The sequence below is a fragment of the Sciurus vulgaris genome (genome assembly GCF_902686455.1).
Source record: "Sciurus vulgaris genome assembly, chromosome: 7".
Classification (NCBI taxonomy): Eukaryota; Metazoa; Chordata; class Mammalia; order Rodentia; family Sciuridae; genus Sciurus; species Sciurus vulgaris.
This window is the reverse complement of record NC_136467.1, coordinates 73796881-73818051: the sequence shown is the minus strand read 5'-3', so window position 1 is coordinate 73818051 and position 21171 is coordinate 73796881. Positions and strand designations below refer to the sequence as shown.

General features: G+C 41.2%; 1 protein-coding gene across 12 annotated transcripts in view; it reads right to left on the bottom strand.

The window, feature by feature from the left end:
• Positions 1-2289: 2289 nt before the first annotated feature.
• Positions 2290-21171, bottom strand: part of BACH2 (BTB domain and CNC homolog 2) — a 336154-nt gene continuing 317272 nt past the window's right edge. For all 12 annotated transcript variants that reach the window (XM_079146715.1, XM_079146712.1, XM_079146710.1 and 9 more), the window contains 2 exons: positions 11043-11249; positions 2290-6533 (listed from right to left, as the gene is read on the bottom strand). In XM_079146715.1, the coding sequence (XP_079002841.1) occupies positions 6048-6533; positions 11043-11249 (693 nt within the window). In that variant the 3' untranslated portion in view covers positions 2290-6047. The remainder of the gene's footprint in view (positions 6534-11042; positions 11250-21171) is intronic.

The following is a 21171-nucleotide window of genomic DNA, read 5'->3' as shown; positions in this document are numbered from 1 at the left end:
GGCAAGATTTTATGTAACTATAGTATATCAAAAACAGGGAATTGGGTCTAATGCCTTTTATCTACTCTGATAGGCACTGAATTTTTAAAATCCAGAGTTTAGGAATTACATTAGCATTATGAAGTTTTTAAGATTTCTAGTCAGGTAGTAAAGAAGGGTCCAAACTAGAGGAAGAGAAATGTCCTCTTGAAAAGATTTCTAGAGGTTTCCCACTCTAATCTGTAACACAAGGATCAGAGGCAAAAAAAAAAAAAAAAAAGTTTACAATGCATAATGATATGTCTTTATTTCATCAACAGAAATGGTGTCTAGACAAAATTCAGTTAACACTAGCAATTCAACTGAGTGAATTTTTTTTGCACAATAGTGTATTTACAATGAGTAAATGAAGTTTCAATTCATTAGTTCATAGCAATGTTTTCCCCAAAAAGGTAAAAATTCTTAGTTACAGATAATAAGCATCAACCGCCATTTCATCTTTACAATAAAAACCACAAGAAAAACCACAATCACTTAGAAAACAAAAATAAGGACAAGCCTAAGAACTAGTACAATAAAATGATGCATTGAATTAAGTTACATTAATCGCATAGAATCTGTGTAAAAAGTATGTAGAAAAACACCTGATGTAACCTGTTACAGTCGTTGACCAGTTATGAGAGGTACAGAGGGTTATACAGGTAGATATGTGTGAAAACTGTCCGTATTGTTCGACCTGGGGGGAAAGGAAGAGGGGCTGCAGCCCCTTGCATACGCTGAGAAGACCCTGTTTTGAATATGGCCTCTGGAGTTTGTAAGGCATTTGTTAGAGGTGCACTTGCATCAGACTGGTTCTGGAACAAATTCTCACAGGCCCTCTTGCCTTGTTTGGCTCACTGTCTAACAAGCACCTGAAGCTCCCAAAAGCATTTGCCATCTTCCTGATAACTCACTAGAAGTGCCGTGTTCTTTTGTCAGAGTATGAATGGACATTCCAGCATTTGCATACCCAAAATGCACTGTTTGGACTCACGTGGAGGCCACTGTTCTGCCTCCAGACATGTTTTGGTAGAAGACTTAGCATTAAACTATAGGAAAAGCTCTCTTTGTCCAAGTCCTTTTCACTCTTTCCTGATAACCATGTCCGATTATCCCCACGGGGAGCATTTGGCACTGAATGTGAGTCTACCTGAAATGAATGGTCTTGGTGCACTTCTGCTTCTACCAAGGGCCACTGTTTTATCTGAGGTCAATAAACTGGAATGAAAATGAAAGTCAGAGTTGTTGATTCACTGCTTGATAGTGAAATGCATACACCATGTCACAACATTAAATCAAAGCTACAAAAGTTGGCCTTTGCAATCAAGTGGGTATTCTTCACAAAATGGCAGCATCATTTTCATATTATGATTAAAATGTACTGATATTCATTTGATATAAATAATTATGACCCAGAGTGGAGTGTAGGAAAATACTATACACTTACTTCTCTTTGCAAGTAATGTTTTTGCACCGTCAGTTGAATAATTTATCCTTGATCTGCCACAGTAAGACTTTTCTATATACAAATACTATTTGCACACACTATTTGTGTACAAATATATTCTATTCTACAGCATCATTCTTGGATGCTTGGGTCATGAGATGGCTCGGGTAGTATTAGAAACATACACTTTGGACACAAAATGCCTCCATGCACACAGACTTCCTTTATGAATACCAACTTGACACAGGGCATCTTATTGGCGACTGACTTGCCAAAAATTGAACCTACAAGATCCTGAATTTTGGGAAGAAACACTAACTCATGATACAATGAACAGTTCTATTCCTTAAAGAAAATCTTGATCTCTATCTGTTTTCCGTGATTCAAGGACAAAACTTTTTTTTTTTTTAACTCTTTTCCAGATCTGAGAGTCCTCCTGAACTGTAAGCAATAGTGGAGCAGTTTGAAGTCACTTATAAAACAGCTCCTAGTTTAAATGGGGCATGGTGTATAGGTGTATAGAAACAAGGTTACTAAATTCAAGAAAACTTTGCAGGCCTTGACTCATTTTGAGAGGAAAATGCTGCTCCATTGGATGCAGAGCAGCTTCCTGGGGCAGGACTTTGAGGTTTCTTTAAAGGCTTATGATTTTCAAATCCATGTTTGTTGTTGCTGCTTCTCCTTCTTCTCTCTTCTTTAATGGCAATCATAAATATTGAAAGAGAATATGTAGGTGTTAGCCAGTCCTCTCATGAAAGTCCTGTAGCTTGGTCCCCAAGCTCCTTTTTAAGGAGAAGTGGCAGTTGGCATACTAGTCACTAGCCTTTTTTTTTTTTTTTTTTTTTACTTCCTTGGAAAAGCTATACAAGGATTAAATCCAAAATTATAGTGCATTTTAAAAAGCAGCATACTTTTAGAAAGACAGTCAATAAATTACTTGTACAATATACAAAATAACATTTTCTACTGCAGCATCACCTCTGACGCCTGAGTCATTGTTATGGGAACTTTGAAGAGAAGTAGCAGGATGGCCTAGTAACTTTGCCAGTTTTTTCTTTTCTTTTTGAAAGTTTTAAAAACTGTTTTGTTCCAGAATCAGTATGTAATGAAGTTTGATTTTATTCAAGGCACCCCCAGATAACGCAGAGAAACAAAGACATACAGCAAAGCACTCACCTGCCCAAAGCCTGACCAACCTGAATGAATGGAGGTTATCTGGAGACACAAGTAGGACAAAGGTGGATCCGCAGGGAGGACTAGATCGAGGTGGGATGTTAATTAGTCTTGGGGTCACTTGCATTGGCCCTGCCACCACAACCGATTCCCACCCTGGCCATTTGGAGACTCAACCAGGCTGTCACAGTAATCCTCCTAAAGAGCCCACTACTGGAGTGTTGTTTATCTTTGTAAGAAAGAAGCCTTAAAGAACATAACTAAATGTTATCTTATTGTGCAAACACTTATTCCTTGCTTTTCATTTGCTTTTCCTTCTTATAAAAGACATAAGGGATCCCAGGGAAAGAAGACAGTCTGGGTTTTTAAATTCCATGTGAGGCAATTTGGATTCTGGTCCCCAACAAGTCCTCCCTTTGAATCAAGACAGAAATATTTCTGACAAAAAATGGTTCAGAATAGAAAAAGACACAGACATATCACATGAACAATTACACAAAGTCAGTCACTGTGGGGGGGAGCTAATGAATGAAATAACTTGTTAAAAATACTTAAGAAATACAATTAAGAAATACAATAACTGTTTTTGGAACAGTTTTTTTTTTTTTTTTTAAACCAGTTCCCATGGCAGAGGTTGGGTGGGAGAAGAGGAAGAAAAGCAAGGCAGAGGTTGATGGGAGGGAGATGAAGGCTGAGTTAGGATGGAGAGAAATAGAGACCCGACCCCTCCCGGATATGGCTGCCACACAGGTCTGGGTTACTGCATGGCAGAAACCTGGGGAAAGAGATGGAATGTGGTCAAGACTACCAGTTGCACATGAGTTGTTACCAGGGTAAATCAAGCAAAGAAGCTGGTCTGCACCTGGTTACGATATGAGCAGAAGACATTCCTTTTATAAAAGAAGAGGAGAGGTCACTTAAAAAGGCAATGGGAAAGTTAAAAAAACAAAATACTGTCTGCTGACTCTTGCACCATAACACACACCTGTGAAGTATCACATGATTCACATTGAGTTAAATTCTAGCTGTCACCAGTTTTCCACAAAGGCAAACCTCCCGGTGAAGCACAGAGCTGTTCTATGAGGCCAAGAAATTCCAACAACTGTAACATAAAACAGTAGCTCCACCATGGAGCTCTATCAAAATCTGTCTCTGATAAGCGCGCACGCGTGCGCGCGCGCGCACACACACACACACACACGGAGAAACAAAAACCCAGAGGCAGGTTTCAAAGTGTAACTATTTTAAAAGAAAAGCCTTTTTTAAAAAAAATCCTACTGCATGAACCAACAAATTTCTGGCATTCATACATATTTAAACATTTAGTGCTAATATTTGTACAGAAAAAAGTTAATAATACTAAAACATATGTTACTATGATTTCACTTTTCGCCTACTAATCATATACTAATTTCTCCTTTTACATGCAGCTTTAATATTGTCCAAACAATGGCACAAATAAAGAAACAAAGTCAACCATCTATTCCCACTGCCCACCACCCCATTCCCACATCAAACTGTTCTGGACTCTCTTTTACAGCCAGGCTGAAGTGGCCTTCAGGCTGCTCAGTGAGAGGAGATGGGACCACTGGAAGGAGGGAGCTGATTCCTCTTCCTTGGGGCACACCTTCCTGTAAACATGGCCAGGGGCCAGTATGCCCCCAGAACCAAGGGAAGCTGCTCTCTCTGGGTTGCAAGCCAACCAGTTTTGCAGCAAGAGAAGAAAATGATCATCAGGTGAGGGTAGGGTGTATGTGTGTGTGTTTGGGAAGAGGGGCAGGGAGGGCTCCTGGTGATGCCTCCTCCAAAGCCTCTGAATGAAGCTGCCTTCAGACAAGAGACCGGCAGAAAAGCCTCAGAGTACAGCTTAGCATTAGGAGAAGGAAAGGAGAAGAAATGTATTAGTCCGCGTCAGGGATGGATCTCAGGCTTGAGTCTGCCCTGCTCTCTCCTACTTTCAGTGAGCGGCATTAACCTGGGAGCTGCCCCTTAACAGGACGCTCAGGCTGCAACTCAAATCCCCTCAGGGGAGATGTCCTGGGAGGCTGATCCCAGGCAAGAAAGTGGGTGGTTGGTCCTTCAAAGGAGAAGGTCATACTGCATAACACTTCCAAGGGCAAGCTGATGAAGTGCTGAAATGGATGGGCCTACTCCCTGGGAAAGAAAACAGTTCTAGCTTGATTTCTAGGAGCCTGTGCCTGCTGAGTTCTGGTGCGAAATCATAGATTCCTGCTGCTTTGATGCAATTTTGAGTGAGATGTCCAAACTCTCTCCCCACTTAGGAATCTGAACATCCTGCATCAACTCTGAACTCTTTATCTGCAGTTAAACTTTACTTAGGGAAAGGTGGGGACGAGGTGAAATATAAAAATATTCAAGCAGATTATTGTCTACACATCCTAGGATGAATTCATTATTTGGCAAGATTGTTTTTCCTACATAATTATCACCTGAGTGCTTTTTTAAATTAGCTAAAATGTTTTACTTTTTTTAAACTAAAAGCAAAGAATATACAGTATACTTGAGTTATACTGAAGTTACAACTTCATTTAAGAAAATAGGTTTGACCCAAAACTCAGTGCAAGTGGCAAAGTTGACCATTACTGTACAGTATCTGCAAGGAAAAACAAAACAAAATGAAAACAAAACAAAGAACAAACCCACAATGCTCACATGACACCGCCTGGCAGTGCCCAAACCAAACCAAACAAACAAAATAAGGGTCTGAAATAAAACCTTGAAAAGCTTCCAACATCGAATCTTGTCCATAAATAAGCACAAATTGAAATTGAACTGTGAAGCAAGAAGACCATGTTAACAGTTACCAAACTGGTTTTAAGCATCAGAGACAAAAGAAGAGGAATGTTGGAACCTGTTTATAAATGAGATATGAAGTTTCCAGTTTTGAGAAAATTGAGGCATGCAGGACTTTTGCATATGGATATATATATATATATATATATACTTTATATATATTATATATAATATGTACAGTCTAGCTATAAAACTTTGATGTGTATAGAAGCTGTCTTCAATGAAAAAAATTGAACATTCAGAAGAAATTCCTGAGATAGGGTTTGTGACATGGGCCACTGAGAAAAAAAATCCGTGGTTGGGTCCTAGAGGTGTTGTAGTCTATCCCTGTGAAGACTGAAATTAACCCACAGACAGACAGTGTCGCACTGTTGTCTTTCCTTGCCTGAGCAAGGGGTAGCACCATTGTGAAGGTAACTCTATCGCTCCTGCTTGAAGAGAGGAGGGAATACTTCAGAACAGTATTGCTGCTAAGACTGCTGTAGTGTGCACCAAATTCATTCTCGGTTCTTCAAGACAACACATGAACAGCGCCATAGGTTGACTGAAGAACACCTGGATGGGAGAGGTGTGAGGACTGGGAGGCAGATCCAAGTCACTGGGTGTAATCTTTTCTGGGCTGTTCATCAGTCGTACACTTGTCAGTCATTTCCTGGCAGAAGTCCACGGTCACCGACTGGCTCCTGGGTTCAAGAGGAGGTCCTCTCTCAGAGAAGGTTCCTGGGTCAGTACCTTCCATCCTTCTCCCAGAGGTACAATTCTCAGAGGCGTTGCTGGGGACCCAAGGGGGCCCCGGGGGAGCCACACCTGGCTCCAAGCAGCAGGGCACACTTTCCCCCACCGTACACTGGGAGGCTGTGAGGTTCTGCTCAACACCCAAAGGAGTGGGGTTAATACTGGAGGCTCCAGGGAGATCCATGGGGATGAGGACAGGGCAATACCGGTGCAGGGCCTGGATCTGCTCTGGACTCTGGATGTCTCGGCAGACTTCCTGGGAGAGGCAGGAGAAGTTGTCCAACAGTTCCCCCATGCATGCTTTCAGTTGATTCCTCTCTGACAACAGTTTTTCTTTCTCACATACCTGGACAATAGAGGGAAAATAGAGGAATCTTGATCAATCCTAAATTGGAGGACACAAGACCTCATTTCAGGAGGTTTTCCAGCCTTTGTTTTTACACTCTACATTATAACACATGAACAGTGAGGTCAGAGTCAGACACTTAAAAATTGCACGTGTCCAGGGACCCTGGAAACACACCTTGGCTACGTCTGAGTAGCTTGTCCAGAAGTGCTGCTGCCATTAACACCTTCTCTGTGGTGTCTCTTCATGCCTCTGAGCCCCAGGTAAGAGACCAGCAAAATTACCACCAACTAGGAAGTCAATGCCCTGTTTCGGAATTTGGGGTTTGTACAAAATCAACTGGAAAACTCTTAGTCCCAAACCTTATTGTTGCGTATCTCCCCCTACTGTATTAGGTTGCCATTTTTGAGAGGCAAAAGTTGACCAATTCCAGCTATCTGACATTCTGAAAATGGCAAAGCTATGAAGACAGTTAAGTTTATCAGTGGTTACCAGAGTAAGGAATAGATGAGTAAGTGGAGTACAGAGGATTTTAGGTCAGTGACTCTAATCTATATGATACAATAGTGGTGAGTACTATGGTGTGTGTGTGCATATGTGTGTGTATTCACATATACACATATCTATATATCTTTCTATATATATAGTCCTTTATATATTCGTCAAAATGCATAGAATGTACAATACTGAGTATGCAAGTGTGAACCCCAATGGAAAGGAAGGACTTCGGGTGACAAAGATTATATAGCAAATGTTCCATTCTGGTGAGCGTGTTGATAGTGGGGAGGCTGTGAGTATGTCAAATCACGGGGCATTTGGGAACTCTGATTATTCCATTCCATCTTTCTGTAAACCTAAAACTACTCGGAAGAAGTAGTCTGTTTAAAAGAAAAAACAAAATCAACCATCAGCAATTTCATATGGTTCAGCCTAACACCAGCAGGCTCTTTGGGCCTTTGTATCACAGAAGACGGAACACAACAGTCCCCCTTTTGGGTGCTGGGGAAGCTGCAGTGAATCCTGAGTAGGGATTTTCTCTGGGCACAGGATGGGAAGACAGATACATGAAGCCTCAGGCCTAACGTACTAGCCCATGATTCTGAGATGCTTTCCCCCTTAAACAAAATCCCACATACGTGCTTCTGTTACTAAAATTTATCACCTCTTTGGAGAGATTAGTTTAGCACCAGAGAGGAGACTAATTAAGGTTTTACCATTAGTGTTTGTGTGAGGTCCATGCATTGCACATGATGAACTGGATGAGGAAACTGGGCGCCTAAGGCAGTGTGAAGGGAGTCCCTGCCAGCCCTCTGCTGGTGTGGGTGGGAAGGGCCAGGAAGTATGGGAGGGAAATGAAGAGGAGGGAGAGAGGAGCAGACATTGCATGCACAAGGAGCAAGGCTCCGATGTGGGAGCTGCACGTGCTGTTACACGAATGCAATCTGGCAGGCAGCGTGGGCATGTGTGTCGGAGAGAGAGATTTACATGGGGAAAGGGCACCTGCTAAAATATTTATAAATTTATCAAGAAAACATGTTTTAAAAATGAAAAATAAACAGATGTACAAGTGCAACTCGAGAGAAATACATTATGTGAGTTTGCAGAAGCAGAGTGGCGGGTGTGTGGGAGATGGTGTGGGTGTGGGAAGTGAGTGTGGGGCCTGCTGGGGACTGTGCAGGGTGAGAGGGGTAGGGATGGAAGCTGTCCTGCCCGTCCGGGCCATCTCTGCCACTGGGCCACCTGGGAAGATCACCCTGGTTAGCTGGTAAGAAATAAAACAATGAGAGAGGTCTCTTGGGAAGAAAGTCTGACATGCATGATGGGTCACCTGGCCCTCTCTCCTTTGGACTCAGAAGGCTGCAAAGGAATAAGCAACAACTCCTGGCCACCAAGAGAGGAATCTTAGTCTCAGTTCTGCCACATCAGCATGGCCAAGGCACAGGACCACTTCTGGAAAATGGGCCACTTTCCAGGGGAAAGAAAATGAGGCGCCACTTGTGAGAGTTTTGGCTCAGCAGGAAAGGCCGTCTGAGTCATGCCTTGGTTAAACGCATAAGCTCTACGTCACAGACACAGATCGATGAGCACACGGCCATCTCGGCACTGAAACACAGCATAGTATTTAAGGGGTTGCCAAAAAGTGGTGGAGAACTAGGAGTTCTTGGTTTTTCAATTGAAGAATACCAGCAAAGTGCTTTAGATACCTGCCAGCTATCTAGTTTCTTAGATTTTATTATTTGTTCACTATTACACAGTTGCAAGAGCAGAATGTTAATTGCTAAAATCAGGCTTTTCTCTCTCTGACCTCAAGAGAGGTGCTGGGCAAGAATTACTATAGAGATGTGAGCCTGCAGACTCAATGGTTGTCTTGGTGACCTCAGTCCACCAGGCCTTCAGAAGATCCACACTCACTAGCAGGAACATCCTGCTTGCTTATGTGGTTTAAGTTATGTTTTGTTGTTGTTCATGTAAGCTCAGCGGTAAAACTCCTGTCTAGCATACGTGAGGCCTGGGTTTGATTCCCAGCACTGCAAAGAATAAAACATAACAAAAGAACCCAAAACAAAGAAACAAAAAGCCTTAAGGAAAAATTTGGAAAAAAGAAGAAACTCTTAATCTCCTGACCTAAACTGCCACAATTTCCAGTAAGTTTTTGTGCAAGACAGTTCTTAAAAGCCAACAATGGGCCAACACTGGAGATTCAAAGACCATTAAGACACTGTCCTGTCCTTGAGGAACCTAGAGTCTAGGATTGGAGGCAGCAGGGACAGACACATGCACAAATAATCCAAGAATGAATGAAAAGCACTGAGTCAGAGGGCAGATCAGGGTTCTCAGGGCAGGGGCCCAGCCTAACTGGAGACTCAGCAAAGGCAGACTTCCTGAAGAGGTGACCTGATTCTTAAAGCAAAGGAGCCAGCTAGAGAAGGAAAAAGTAGAGGAATGTCCATAGTAGAGGGGAGTCAGTAGGCACGAGGGCAGAAGTATAAAATGGCAGGAGATGTGGGGTAACTGTGGAGAGTTGGATATTCTTAGAGGTTGAATCCTAAGAAGGGAGTGAAAGATGATGCCAGAGGGGCAGTTAGACTGACTCATGGAGGGCAAGGTATGTCTTTAAAAATGTTTCTAATTTGACATATTGTAATTGCACATATTCATGGTGTACAGTGTGATAATTCAACATATGAATACAAGGCGCATGATCAAATCAGGCTAATTAGTATTTCTCTTTCCTTAACCACTTGTAATTTCTTTTTGTTGGGAAGCTTTGAGCTCCTCTTTTCCAGTCCTTCATAAGATAAATAATAAATTGCTATGAACTATAGTGACCCTGCTGTGTTGTAGAACATTGGACTTTACTCCTTTAATTATATTTTGGTACCTGTTATCCAGTCTTCCACAGGACTGGCCTTGCTAAGGAGCTTGGGCTTTCCTTTGTAGGTGATGGGAGCTACTGAACATGGGCAGATTTTCCCTGCTTCATGTCAAAACAGGAACAACAAACACCTGAAGTCCAAGGTTATATTAACAATAAATACGCAACACTTCTTGGGCTTTCCCCACATATCTCATCTTTACTCTTAGGCTTACCATGTGGCAAAGAATTTTCTGCAAATAGTCTAATTAAGAACCTAAACTTAGTTCATGACCACATTATGTGGCCTCCCTCTTCTTCAGTTTGACACAGATCTGAGGCCAGAATTTGGATGGCAGAGAGGTAAAGCTGAATAGGTCAAGTTGGTTGTCTTTAAAGCCATAGTAGGAGCTGTATTTACTGTATTTGCTGTATTTACTTCCTATAGCTTGAGTATGCTCAAGGAGAAGGGTGGGACACATAACTCTGAGCCTAGAGAAACTTGGGAGATGTGAATTTTTTTTTCTTGAGATAAAACATTCTCAGGCACAGGGAAGAGATGGCAGTCACTTTTAGAAGTGATCGCAAAATCAAGGACCCTGGGTCTGGCAAAGGGTACTAGGAGATCATCTCACTAAGCAACTGCCTCTCTGTAAGCAGATGTCCTATCTCTCACCTATACTTTTCTGCTGGGAGGCAGAGAAAGCAGTGGTAAAATAATGCCATTTGGAATCAGACATCTGGGTTTGCATTGAAGGAAATTTACCTAATCTTTCTGCATCATAGTTTCTTCTATAAATGGGGATAAAATACTACCTAAGTCATAGCGCAGATTAAATGTGATCATTCATAAAAATAGTTTAGAAGATGCATGAAATAAATATCTGCTATTATTACATATCAAATAGAAAATAAAAAACATTCTATATGGAAGACTGAAGGATGTGACACATGATTACCTGATTACACACCTGCACATGAACACACAATGCAGATGTAAAGCTATTATTTTTGTTGAGAAATCTCTTAAAAAATAAATCTAAATGTCTCTAAAGGGTGCTCCTTTCCCTCTACTTCTCCAGTCTTCATTGCTATGATTTTACATCAGTCCTTGTTGTTCCGGGTTGCTGAACACAAATGATGGGTCAACTCACCAATTTGCGGATTTCACATTCTAAGTTCTGAATACAGTCCAGTTTCCTCTTGCGGCAGCGCTGAGCTGCGATGCGGTTTTTACTGCGCCGCCGGACATCGTGAATGAACTCTAACTGTTCTGAGGTTAGCTTGTGCATCTTAATCATCATCTGAAAATCGTTCCTTGGAAGATCTGTGATTTGATCTACAGGAAAAGGAAGTTTGACCTGAAACCAAGAAAAACAGAATAGATTATAGCAGTTGGATTTTTAATTTTGACAGGTAGTCCATCAGAAAATGGTCACACCTCTTTTGAAGGTCACCAAGTAACAGAACTACTGAAAGCAAGATGCAATTAATTCTTTCTTGTTTCAAATACAAGTAAGATGAATGAAATCTTTGGATAATCAAACAGAATAAAAACACCTAAGTACAATGCAGGTCATTCCTAAAACTTTTTAGGCAAATTACATGGAAGTTGTGTCAATTTTTTCCATTGCTGTAGCACTTTTACAAGAGGGGCTCCATAGGTAGTCAAAACCTTCAGCCACAAGACATATACATAACTCAATAAAATGGCAAGTAGCCCCTCTAGGGAAATACTATCTAATGACTTATGTAAAACACTTGAACAAAGGGTTTTAGTCCTTACTAGACATGAGGCCCCTGGCAAGTTATTTTACCTCTCGGAGCCTCAATTTCCTCATCTGGAAAATGGGGTATGCTTTTTAGCTGTCCTCTGTTATGCACTGTAACTGTGTAAGTGTTAGGTTCTTTGGCAGACTGTATTTTCCAAAAATGGCTATATAATCTCACATTTTCTTTTATAACATAATGTTGTCATTCCTCTATCAAGAGGTGTGATGCACATTCCTGTCATATCAACAGAATGGAGTGAATTTCCTGAGGCTAGGAAGGCATGCAGTTTCCTCTTAGCCCTCTTAGATTGCTCGTTCTGGAGGAAACCAGCTGCCATGCCATAGGGACACTCAAGCAGCTCTGCAGAGAAGCCCACATGGAGATGAGACAATACCTCCAGACAACAGCAAGCCTCTCTTTGCCAGTCATGTGAATGGGCTACCAATAAATGGATTCTCTAGTCCCACTCAAACCTTCAGATGAACACCCACTTCAACCCCATAAGAAATCCTATAAGTACTGCTCAAATGGGCCACTCCTGAATTCCTGACTCCTAGAAACTCTGAGAGATATTACATGATCATTGTATAAACCATTAAGTTTGGGAATGACTTATTATACAGCAATAAATAATCAATGTTGGTATTTTATCAGCAAGAGTTCTACTTTCAAACTCTTGCAAGTCAAGGCAAATAAGCATTATCTAAAGAGAAGACAGTTTGAAATATTTTTTCTCTTTCTTTCCTCCCTTCCTCCCTCTTTCCCAGGGTGCTCTGCCACTGAGCTACATCCTTAATCCTTTTTATTGTATTTTGAGGTAGTCTGGCTAAATTGTCCAAGCTGGCCTAGAACTTGTGATCTTCCTGCCTCAGCCTCATGAGTCACTGATATTACCAGCATGCACCACTGCAGCTGGCTGGTTGAAATGTTTCTTAAGAGGAGAACAAACAATGAAAACAAGTAAACGTAAAAACCTCTAGTGCAGAAAGTGAGAAGTGAACCAACGTTTTCTGTTTCCAGGGCCTTCTGAGCACCCATGAGGTGAGGAACATAGGCCTGCACCTTCAAGAAGTTTGTTACTACCCTTTCTAAGGCTCTTACTGACAAATTCAAGCACTTTTGGGTTCAATTTTGGTCCTGCTTCAGGAACTCCTGGTAAAGGAAGGCTACAAGGGTTTGTCCAGGAAACTGTTACTAGCTCAGAGGGCTGAGTTTTTGCATACATATGAGCCTGCTTCGGATGGGCCAGCAGATGGCACTGCAAACCTACACTTCATTCACATGCTAGACCAGTGCTATGTAACACAAACAGCAGCCACATAGGTGATTTTAAATTTTCCAGTAGCCACATTAAAAGAAGTAAAAATAAATAGGTAAAATTAATTTTAATAACATGTTATTTAACCTAACAGAGCTGGAATATTTATAACATGTAATTGATACAGAAATTATTTAGAAACATTTAACATTTAAATTTTTTTTCGAAAACCCAAAGCATATATTCGTATATATATGCATATATATGTTACCATTCTAGCACATCACAGCTCAGACTGGCCACCTTTCAGGGACTCTCTAGCCACATGAAGGGTGTGGTTACTTTGCTGGACACCACAGCTCTAGAAGACTTGATATGAGTAGTTAGAAAAACACATAAGCCTGGGTTTAATGAATTGGAATATTTACAGGAAAGGAATCAACCCCTCATTAATATTCTGATGCTGCTGTGTTAAGTCGGTGTCTTTCAAGGGACTGAGGATGAAGCTACTCTATCCTAATTTCAGGCCTTTTCTTTGGTTGCGTCAGATGCGGGCAGATGTGAGTCCTGATCCTGGCATTCGTGGCTAGTTAATCCCTATGCGCAAAAGCAAACACACTAAATGATCTTTTGACTTTTCCGTAGTTGGGTGCAATTTCTTTGTCAGGTTATTTCCTAGCTCTGAGCCAGCTCAACGTGGCATTTGCTAAAGGTTCCCAATGGGTGCTCTGATTGGACTTCCACATGGTGAACCATGTCCCATGACACCTGTAAAATTTTGGCCCAAGAAAGCAAAATCGCAGCAGGGCACATTACACTACTCTCAGTTGAGCCCTGCTCTGACTGCTAAAGACAGGCAGCCAGGACAAACAGTTCCTTGTTATAGGCTCGGGAAAGGCCTTTGTCCATGGGGCTGTGTTTGCACAAGGCTTATAATGATATGAAAGAATGTTTGATTTCCCTTTTATACCCTCTGGATAACAAACAGACACACAAATCCTGGACGGTGACTCTGTAACACAGAGGTCTGTCTGTTGGAGACACGGATGTTTCGACACAGCAGGGGTTGTGGCACTTTTGGGGTTCCTGGAGTTTCCCCCTCTGGTGACAACAAAGCGATTTTGCTTCTGTTCCATATTGTGTGCTCTTGTTTTCAGAAAGAAAATATACCTATAGTTCAGGCCACAGCATAAGTCAAAAGGGCTTCCAAAGCAAGAGCTTCTGTATTTAAAAATCATCTAGACAGTAAATATAAAACACAAGGGAGACAGGATATAGGACTGGCAGGAAAAGGGAAAAATCAACAATGCTAGTTTCAAAGTCCTTGAAGCAAAAGGCCATATGACATTTCAGCAGGGCTGTTGCAACTCAGGCTGCTTTTTAAAAAGCGTCACAGGAAAAGAAAATAGTCAACTACAGACTTTCTTCCATGTGAGAAAAACAAAACAACAAAAGAAATCCCTGGCTCTTGTGTCTTTTTAGAGCTGTTACCCCTGCGGCAGGGAAGAACTTTCACTGACTAGCTGAGGTGTCCCCTGACTTGTTCCTGGAGGGCCACAGTGGGAGCCTGACCATCCCTTTATTGCTTGCAGAGTGGTAAGTCGAGCCAATAGGCATCTTCCCCCCAGATGAGGAGCAGCCATCAGCCCTTTGGTCCCCTGGAGAACATTCTACTCACACTCAGGGGCTGAAAAGTCAGATAAGGAATGCGACTGGGCCTTGGAAAGCAGAAACACATGGAAGGCTGGGGTTGTCCTTTTTCTCCCAGAGTTACTACAACACAAATAGGCCCAGCAGGACTCAACATATTACTGCCCCTCCACACACTGATTCTTCCCTTTTTCGCAGTGATTCGGTTTTCCTTCATTGGACCCTCATGAAGAGTGCAGAACAGCCAACCTGACAAGAGGAAGAGTCCTGCCCACTATCACCAACACCTGTCTGAAAGGCCTTCCGTTGTATTCAGCCAGCCACATGCGGCTCCAGGCAGGCAGGCTGCATCAAAGGGGCAGTGCATGTGGGCTTCATCGGTGCTGATTCTCTTCAGCCACGAGTCTGCTGCTTTGGTTCTTAGTAGAGTTCAGAGACTCAGGAGCAGCCACTGAGTCAGCAAGTCAAGGGCCAAAGAGGGCACTACAGGCTGCTGTCACGGTTTGCACAATAAGCTACTGTTGATTTTACCCAGCCCCAGCAAAATGCTGACTCTTCGCTTCCCTCTGGAACACACAGGAGGAAAAAGGATTAGAGATTGGTATTGGTTTTTAGTATGGTATTTGCACTGCCTCCCCTAAGCAATGTCCGGAGGAGGAGGGTTAAATCTTCCAGGGGCTCCAGCTCTTTAGCAGTCAGTGAAATGGATGGTTCCTGTAGCATGCCCAGGGACCTCTGGCCTAAAGAGCTGCAAAAGGGTGGGAGGAAGCTGTGATATCTGGCTGGTGCATGAAGCCTAAATGTGCCTCCCCCATGCTGTTGGCATGGCAGATGGAGTGCCTGAACATGGCAGGCTGCCGCCAGAACCCCAATACCAGTCTTCAAAGTCTTTCCTTTTCACCAAACAGAACAGCTTGCCAACAACTACCTGAATTCATTATCCCCTTCCTCCTCATTAAAAAAACTTTAAAAATTAATTATAAGTAGTTATAACTTCTTACAGAAAATTCAAATATGAGACAAAAAAAAAAAAAAAAAAAAAAAAGAGGAAAAAATTCCCATCCCCAAATAATAACTCTCTTGGCTCATGGATTTCCCCATGATATTTGTTTAACATTTTTTTCCCCATACTGGGGATTGAACCCAGGGGTTCTCTACACGGGGGTACATCCTTAGCCCTTTTTATTTTGAAATAGGATCTCACTAAGTTGCTGAGGCTGCGATCCTCCTGCTCAGCTTCCCAAGTAGCCTGGATTTCAGGTGTGCACCCCTGTGCCCAGCTGCTTTGCACATTTTTTTATGGAGTTGCAATTAGTGGTACCCTATCCATCTCATCTCGCCATGCCTCTGAACACACATTTCACTTGCCTGGTACTTCTCATTTGCTGGGTAAGGATTATTGGAACAGGAGGACTGAGCTGCAGATTTTGTAGCAAAATCCCAAAACAAGATCTATTTTCTTTGGAATTCCTACTGGAAGAGTGGTCTGTGAATATTTTTTGCCCGATCTGTCTTAGTTTCACTAACAGATGTTGGGTGGAAGCTGCAGTAGTAGGGCCATATTAAACAAGATGCCCTGAGATACCAATGTGCAGTCAGCTCTTTGAAGCCTTAACCCTGTGCTCTTGTAAGATGCTCACCCTGGTGAGCTGCTGGAGGAGGTGGCAAGATACCCACTGGACTGATGGAAAGAGGTAGCCAGCTCAGTACTGGGAAAATGCCAATGACCCGATCTCCCCTCCCAGACTAAGAAGCATTTCCAGCACAACTGTCCTTCTACCCTCTATTCTCATGGGCCAGTTTCTAGCACAAATAGCAGGATACCTGGGATTTTATCCTCATGTTGAAATTAATGAGCTGTATGATTCCAGGCAGGTCACCCTCTCTGTCCTAATGCTCTTTCAAGATTTGCGAGTCAGACAGAGGTAACAGTTGCCCTATGTAGCTTATAGGGTTGCTATGGAGAATAAAATTGGATAACAGATGAAGAAAGTGCTTAGAAAAGCTTGATCTGCCTGTAGATACGTGGTATGATTTCTATCATCCCTCACTATCTTGGCCACTTGGTTTCTTCTTCCAGGCATACAGAATTCTTTGGAGTTCCGGATGTTGAGAAAGTTCAGACAACAGGAAAACACTGTTTCAATTAGAAATATGGCCAACTTCTACACTGCCCTTCAAGGTCTTTTTTTTATGAAGCAGACCATTTACAGACACTTCTAAAAACATGCCTGATTCACCAAACCACGAAAATGATTGTAAAAATTTTACATACAAATGTGTTTCAAAGTCAGCATTTGGGTGGATAGGGTAAGTCAGACATGGCTCTTTCTTCTGCACCATTTCAGTGTTTGCTCTAAAGGGTATTTTTCTCTTCTCTTCCTCTGCCCTCATACATTCACTCTCGTCTACTTTTATCCCCTTCAACATAAATCATGTTAATAAAGCAAGTCCAACTAATTAATGCTAATCTACTTTCTAGTGCTTAAGAAAAAAAAAAAAAAACCCACTAAATCCACAATTACAAACACTTTGGGTACAAAACAGTTTTACTAGTAAGGTTACTATTTGGAAAAGTGTGACTTTTCTTCAATTTTCAAATTCTAAAAACACACCTGTAAACCATAATGAGATACCACATCACATTCACTAGATGGTTACGATAAAAAAGTCGGACAATGTAAGGGTTGGTGAGGATGTGGAGAAACCAGATCCCTCATACACTGTGGAAGGGAATGTAACATGTTACAGTCACCTTAGAAAAACAGTCTGGTAGTTCTTCAAAAGCTAAATATAGAGTTATCATATGATTCAGTAATTCCACTCTTAGATATACAATGAAGAGAAGTGAAAACAGTCTACAAAAAACTCATACTCAGTGCATTATTCATAATGGTTAGAAAATGTAAACAACCCCCAAATTTCTCAACCAGTGATGACTCATCAAAATGTGAGATGGTTCAACAAAGTGGATCCACTGATGGAATATTATTCATCAATAAAAAGGAATGATGTTCAGAAACTTGATAATGTACTTGGTGGCTATTATCAATGGCCAGGCTGAATTTTGAAAACATGATAAGTGAAAAAACCTAGACATAAAAGTCCATGTACTGTAAGTCAATTTATACAAAATTTCCAGAAAAGACAAATGTACTGAGACAGAAGGTAGATTAGTGGTTGCCTGGGGTTGAGGGAAGTAGGCAATGAGGAGTGACTGTTAATGGGTACAGTGTTTCCTTCTGGGGTAAAGAAAATTTTTTAGAGAAGGCTGTACAACTGTGAATATATTAAAAACTACTGAATCATTCATTTAAATAGGGTGAATGTTATGATTTGGATAGACACATTCCTCAAAGGCTCATGTGCTAAAGACTTGGTCCACAATGCGGCAAAGTCCAGAGGTGGGGCTTTTGAGAAGTGATTTGATCATGCAGGCACTGATCTCATCAAAAGATCAATCCATTGATGAGTTAATAATTGAAAGGATTATTAGGAGGTGGTATAAACTATAGGAAGTGGAGCCAGTTGGAGGAAGTAGATCACTGGGGGTATGCACTGGAGGGGTATATTTTGTGCCTGGTCCTTTCTTTTTCTCTCTTTGCTACCTGGAAAAGGTGAGCAGCTTTGCTTCACCATGCTCTCCCAACATGATGCTCTGACCTATCACAGGTCCAAAGTGATGGGGCCAAACACCTATGAACTGAAACCTCTGAAACCATGAACCAAAAACCTATTTTCCTTTAAGTTGATTTTCTCAGGTATTTTGTCATAGCAATGAAAAGCTGATTGACACAATGAATTGTATGGTATAGAAATTATGTCTTCCCTGAAGAAAATAATGAACGTGTGTGTGTGCTCAGATATACATACACACACATATAAAATTCAAACATTACAGACTTACACCAAAAATTACAGCCTTATACTCCCTTTTCCAAAACTTGCTTCCAACTATACCTTATTCTGTATACTGGTACTATTACTTACATGTATTTTATGAAATGAATTAGGACCTTGTTCTGCATACTGGTTTGTGACTTTTTCATTTAATAATATGACTTGTTCACTTTTTTCTTCTTTGGAAGAGAAAAAATTTACAAGCTGACTTCTTAAGGAATACAGCAAACTCAGAAGTCATAAAGAAAAAAAAAAAAAAAAAAAGACACCCTGATACACTGACTACATAATATTTAAGATTTTTCTATATGGAAAAAATACTATAAATAATAAAAAAACTAGGACAAAATAAAGGCAACATCTATGAGAAAGGATTAATATTCCTAATATTCAGGATTAAGTTGTTATAAATTGATTTAAAGTTAAATACCACAAAAGAATAAAGAAAGATGTAAAATGGCAAATCATAGGAAAGGAAATATAAGTAGTGAATATACACCAAACAAGATGTCAACCTCACTGTCAGTCACCATTTCATGCCCATCAAATAAGCACAAATTTAAAAGACTGATGATAATTAGCACTGGCAAGAATGGAGGAAATGGAGACTCCTTACTTGCTGAAGGGTATATGAATGGCTATAACCTGTTAACTTTTTGGCAAGTTAGATGGTCTAAGTAAAAGGATAAAACCTTTACCTCACTTATGGGACTACAACCCACAAAAAGAAAAGAACCAGTACTAACAAAATATTCACAAAAATGTTTATTGGAGCAATTTTCATAGGGGGGAAGAAAGTGGAAGCAATTGGAATATCTGTTGCTAGGTGATGGCTGAATAAATTATGACTTATGGGAGCTACGGATATTAGAGAAGCACGTGTTGGCCCTATGTGATCAACTAGAAGCATGTACACAGTGGGTAGCTACGTGGAAGAGGAAGTTGCTGAGAATTATACAGCATAATGCTATTAAAATATGTGAATATATATCATTATAGACACAGAAGAATCCTGTTAAATTTGGTATATTTGGGGCTGGGTAGTCTGTATTTTAGTATTTAAAAAAAGAAAGTTGTGGGTGTAGCTTAAGGTAGAGCACATGCTTAGCCAGTGTGAGTCTCTGGGTTTCATCAATAGCACCAAAAAAAAAAAAAAATTAAGTGAAATTTAATTGCTGAAGAACTATATTACACCAATTTAAGTTTTTTTTTAAGCTAGGAAAGCATTAAAAAGGATGAGAAATTTAAAAATTAAACATTTAAGATTTTTATTAAAATTAAAAATTTAAAAATTTTTGAGTGTGGGACAGCTACTTAACATGGGGTAACTAGAACATCTTGTGGAAGATAAGATACATCAACCTTTTCTTTTGAGCTAATGTTTTGCCTCCTTACAAAGGTGGAGGAAGACAGACTGGGAAGGAACACCTGAAGTATTAGACGGGTGGTGGGCTGCATGTAGGAACCCCATGTTTGGTTTCTGATTCTGGTGTCTCCTCGAGGTTTACCTGGAAGAGAAGGCACCTGGATTCCATATGAGAGCAGGTCAGGGCAGAATCAGTCTAACAGATGCTGGCTTCTGGATCAGTTGAGAAAAATGGGTTCTAACTCATGTGGGGAAGGAACTGCCCGCAGCATAGTCCTGGGAACAACACTTCCACCAGGGTCAAAATAACTCGTGAAAAAAAGTTATGACTTCCCAGAGGAGCAGTCATGCCAAGTCCCTGGGACGCAATCACTTCTTGGAAAACCTAACCTCCTCTACTCTAGGAAACCTAAAATGTCAAACTGGGAAAAGGTTTAGCTTGACTCTCTCTCTTCTGAACAAAATGAGCTACTGAGAGAGGCTAAGTGTGACTCCTGAGATGGCAGAGAGCTTTGGCAAATGTCCATTTTCTCGTTGATTGGGAATGCAGGTGTAATGGTTTGGATATAAGGTGTCTTCTCCTGCCTTCTAACCCACCACAAGGTCATGTTAGAAGGCGCAGGTGTGTTCAGAGCCGAAATGATTAGATTATGAGAGACTGTAACCGAATCGATGTATTAATCCATCTGACAGAAGAAATGATTTAAAAGAACTATGGTAACGGGTGCTGACTGCAGGCAGGTGGGGTTTGGCTGGAGAAATTGGTCACTGGGGGCATGCCCTTGGAGATGATGTATCTTGTCCCTGGCTCCTTGTGCTCCTTCCTCTACTTCCTGGCTAGCATGGGCTTTCCTCTCCCATGCCCTTCCACCATGAAGTTCTGCCTCACCTTGGGCCAAGAGTAAGGGAGTTGGCCAATCATAGACTGACCTCTGAAACCATAAGCCTCGAATAAACTTTTCCTTCTTTAAATTATTCTTGTCAGGTATTTTGGTCACAGTGACAAAAAACTGACTAACACAGCAAACGAGAGATTTAAATAAAAACAAAAATTAAAAGCAGGGGTATTTCTTTAGGGGAGGTTAGTCCTGTTCCTGACTATTTTATAGGTTGAAAAAAAAATCATCCTTCTAACTGAATATTTTCAGTCCTAAGGTGGTTGCTGACATAGTCTGAACATAGAAAAGACACATGTGCTCTTGCTGATACCACAGAGTTCCAAAAAGTGACTTTAGGCTCTCTTTTGGACTATTACAGGGGCACAAGGAGCTGTATCTGAAACTGACAGATCCTGACCTGAATGCACATGCCATAAAAACACAACCTTTTAAGGACA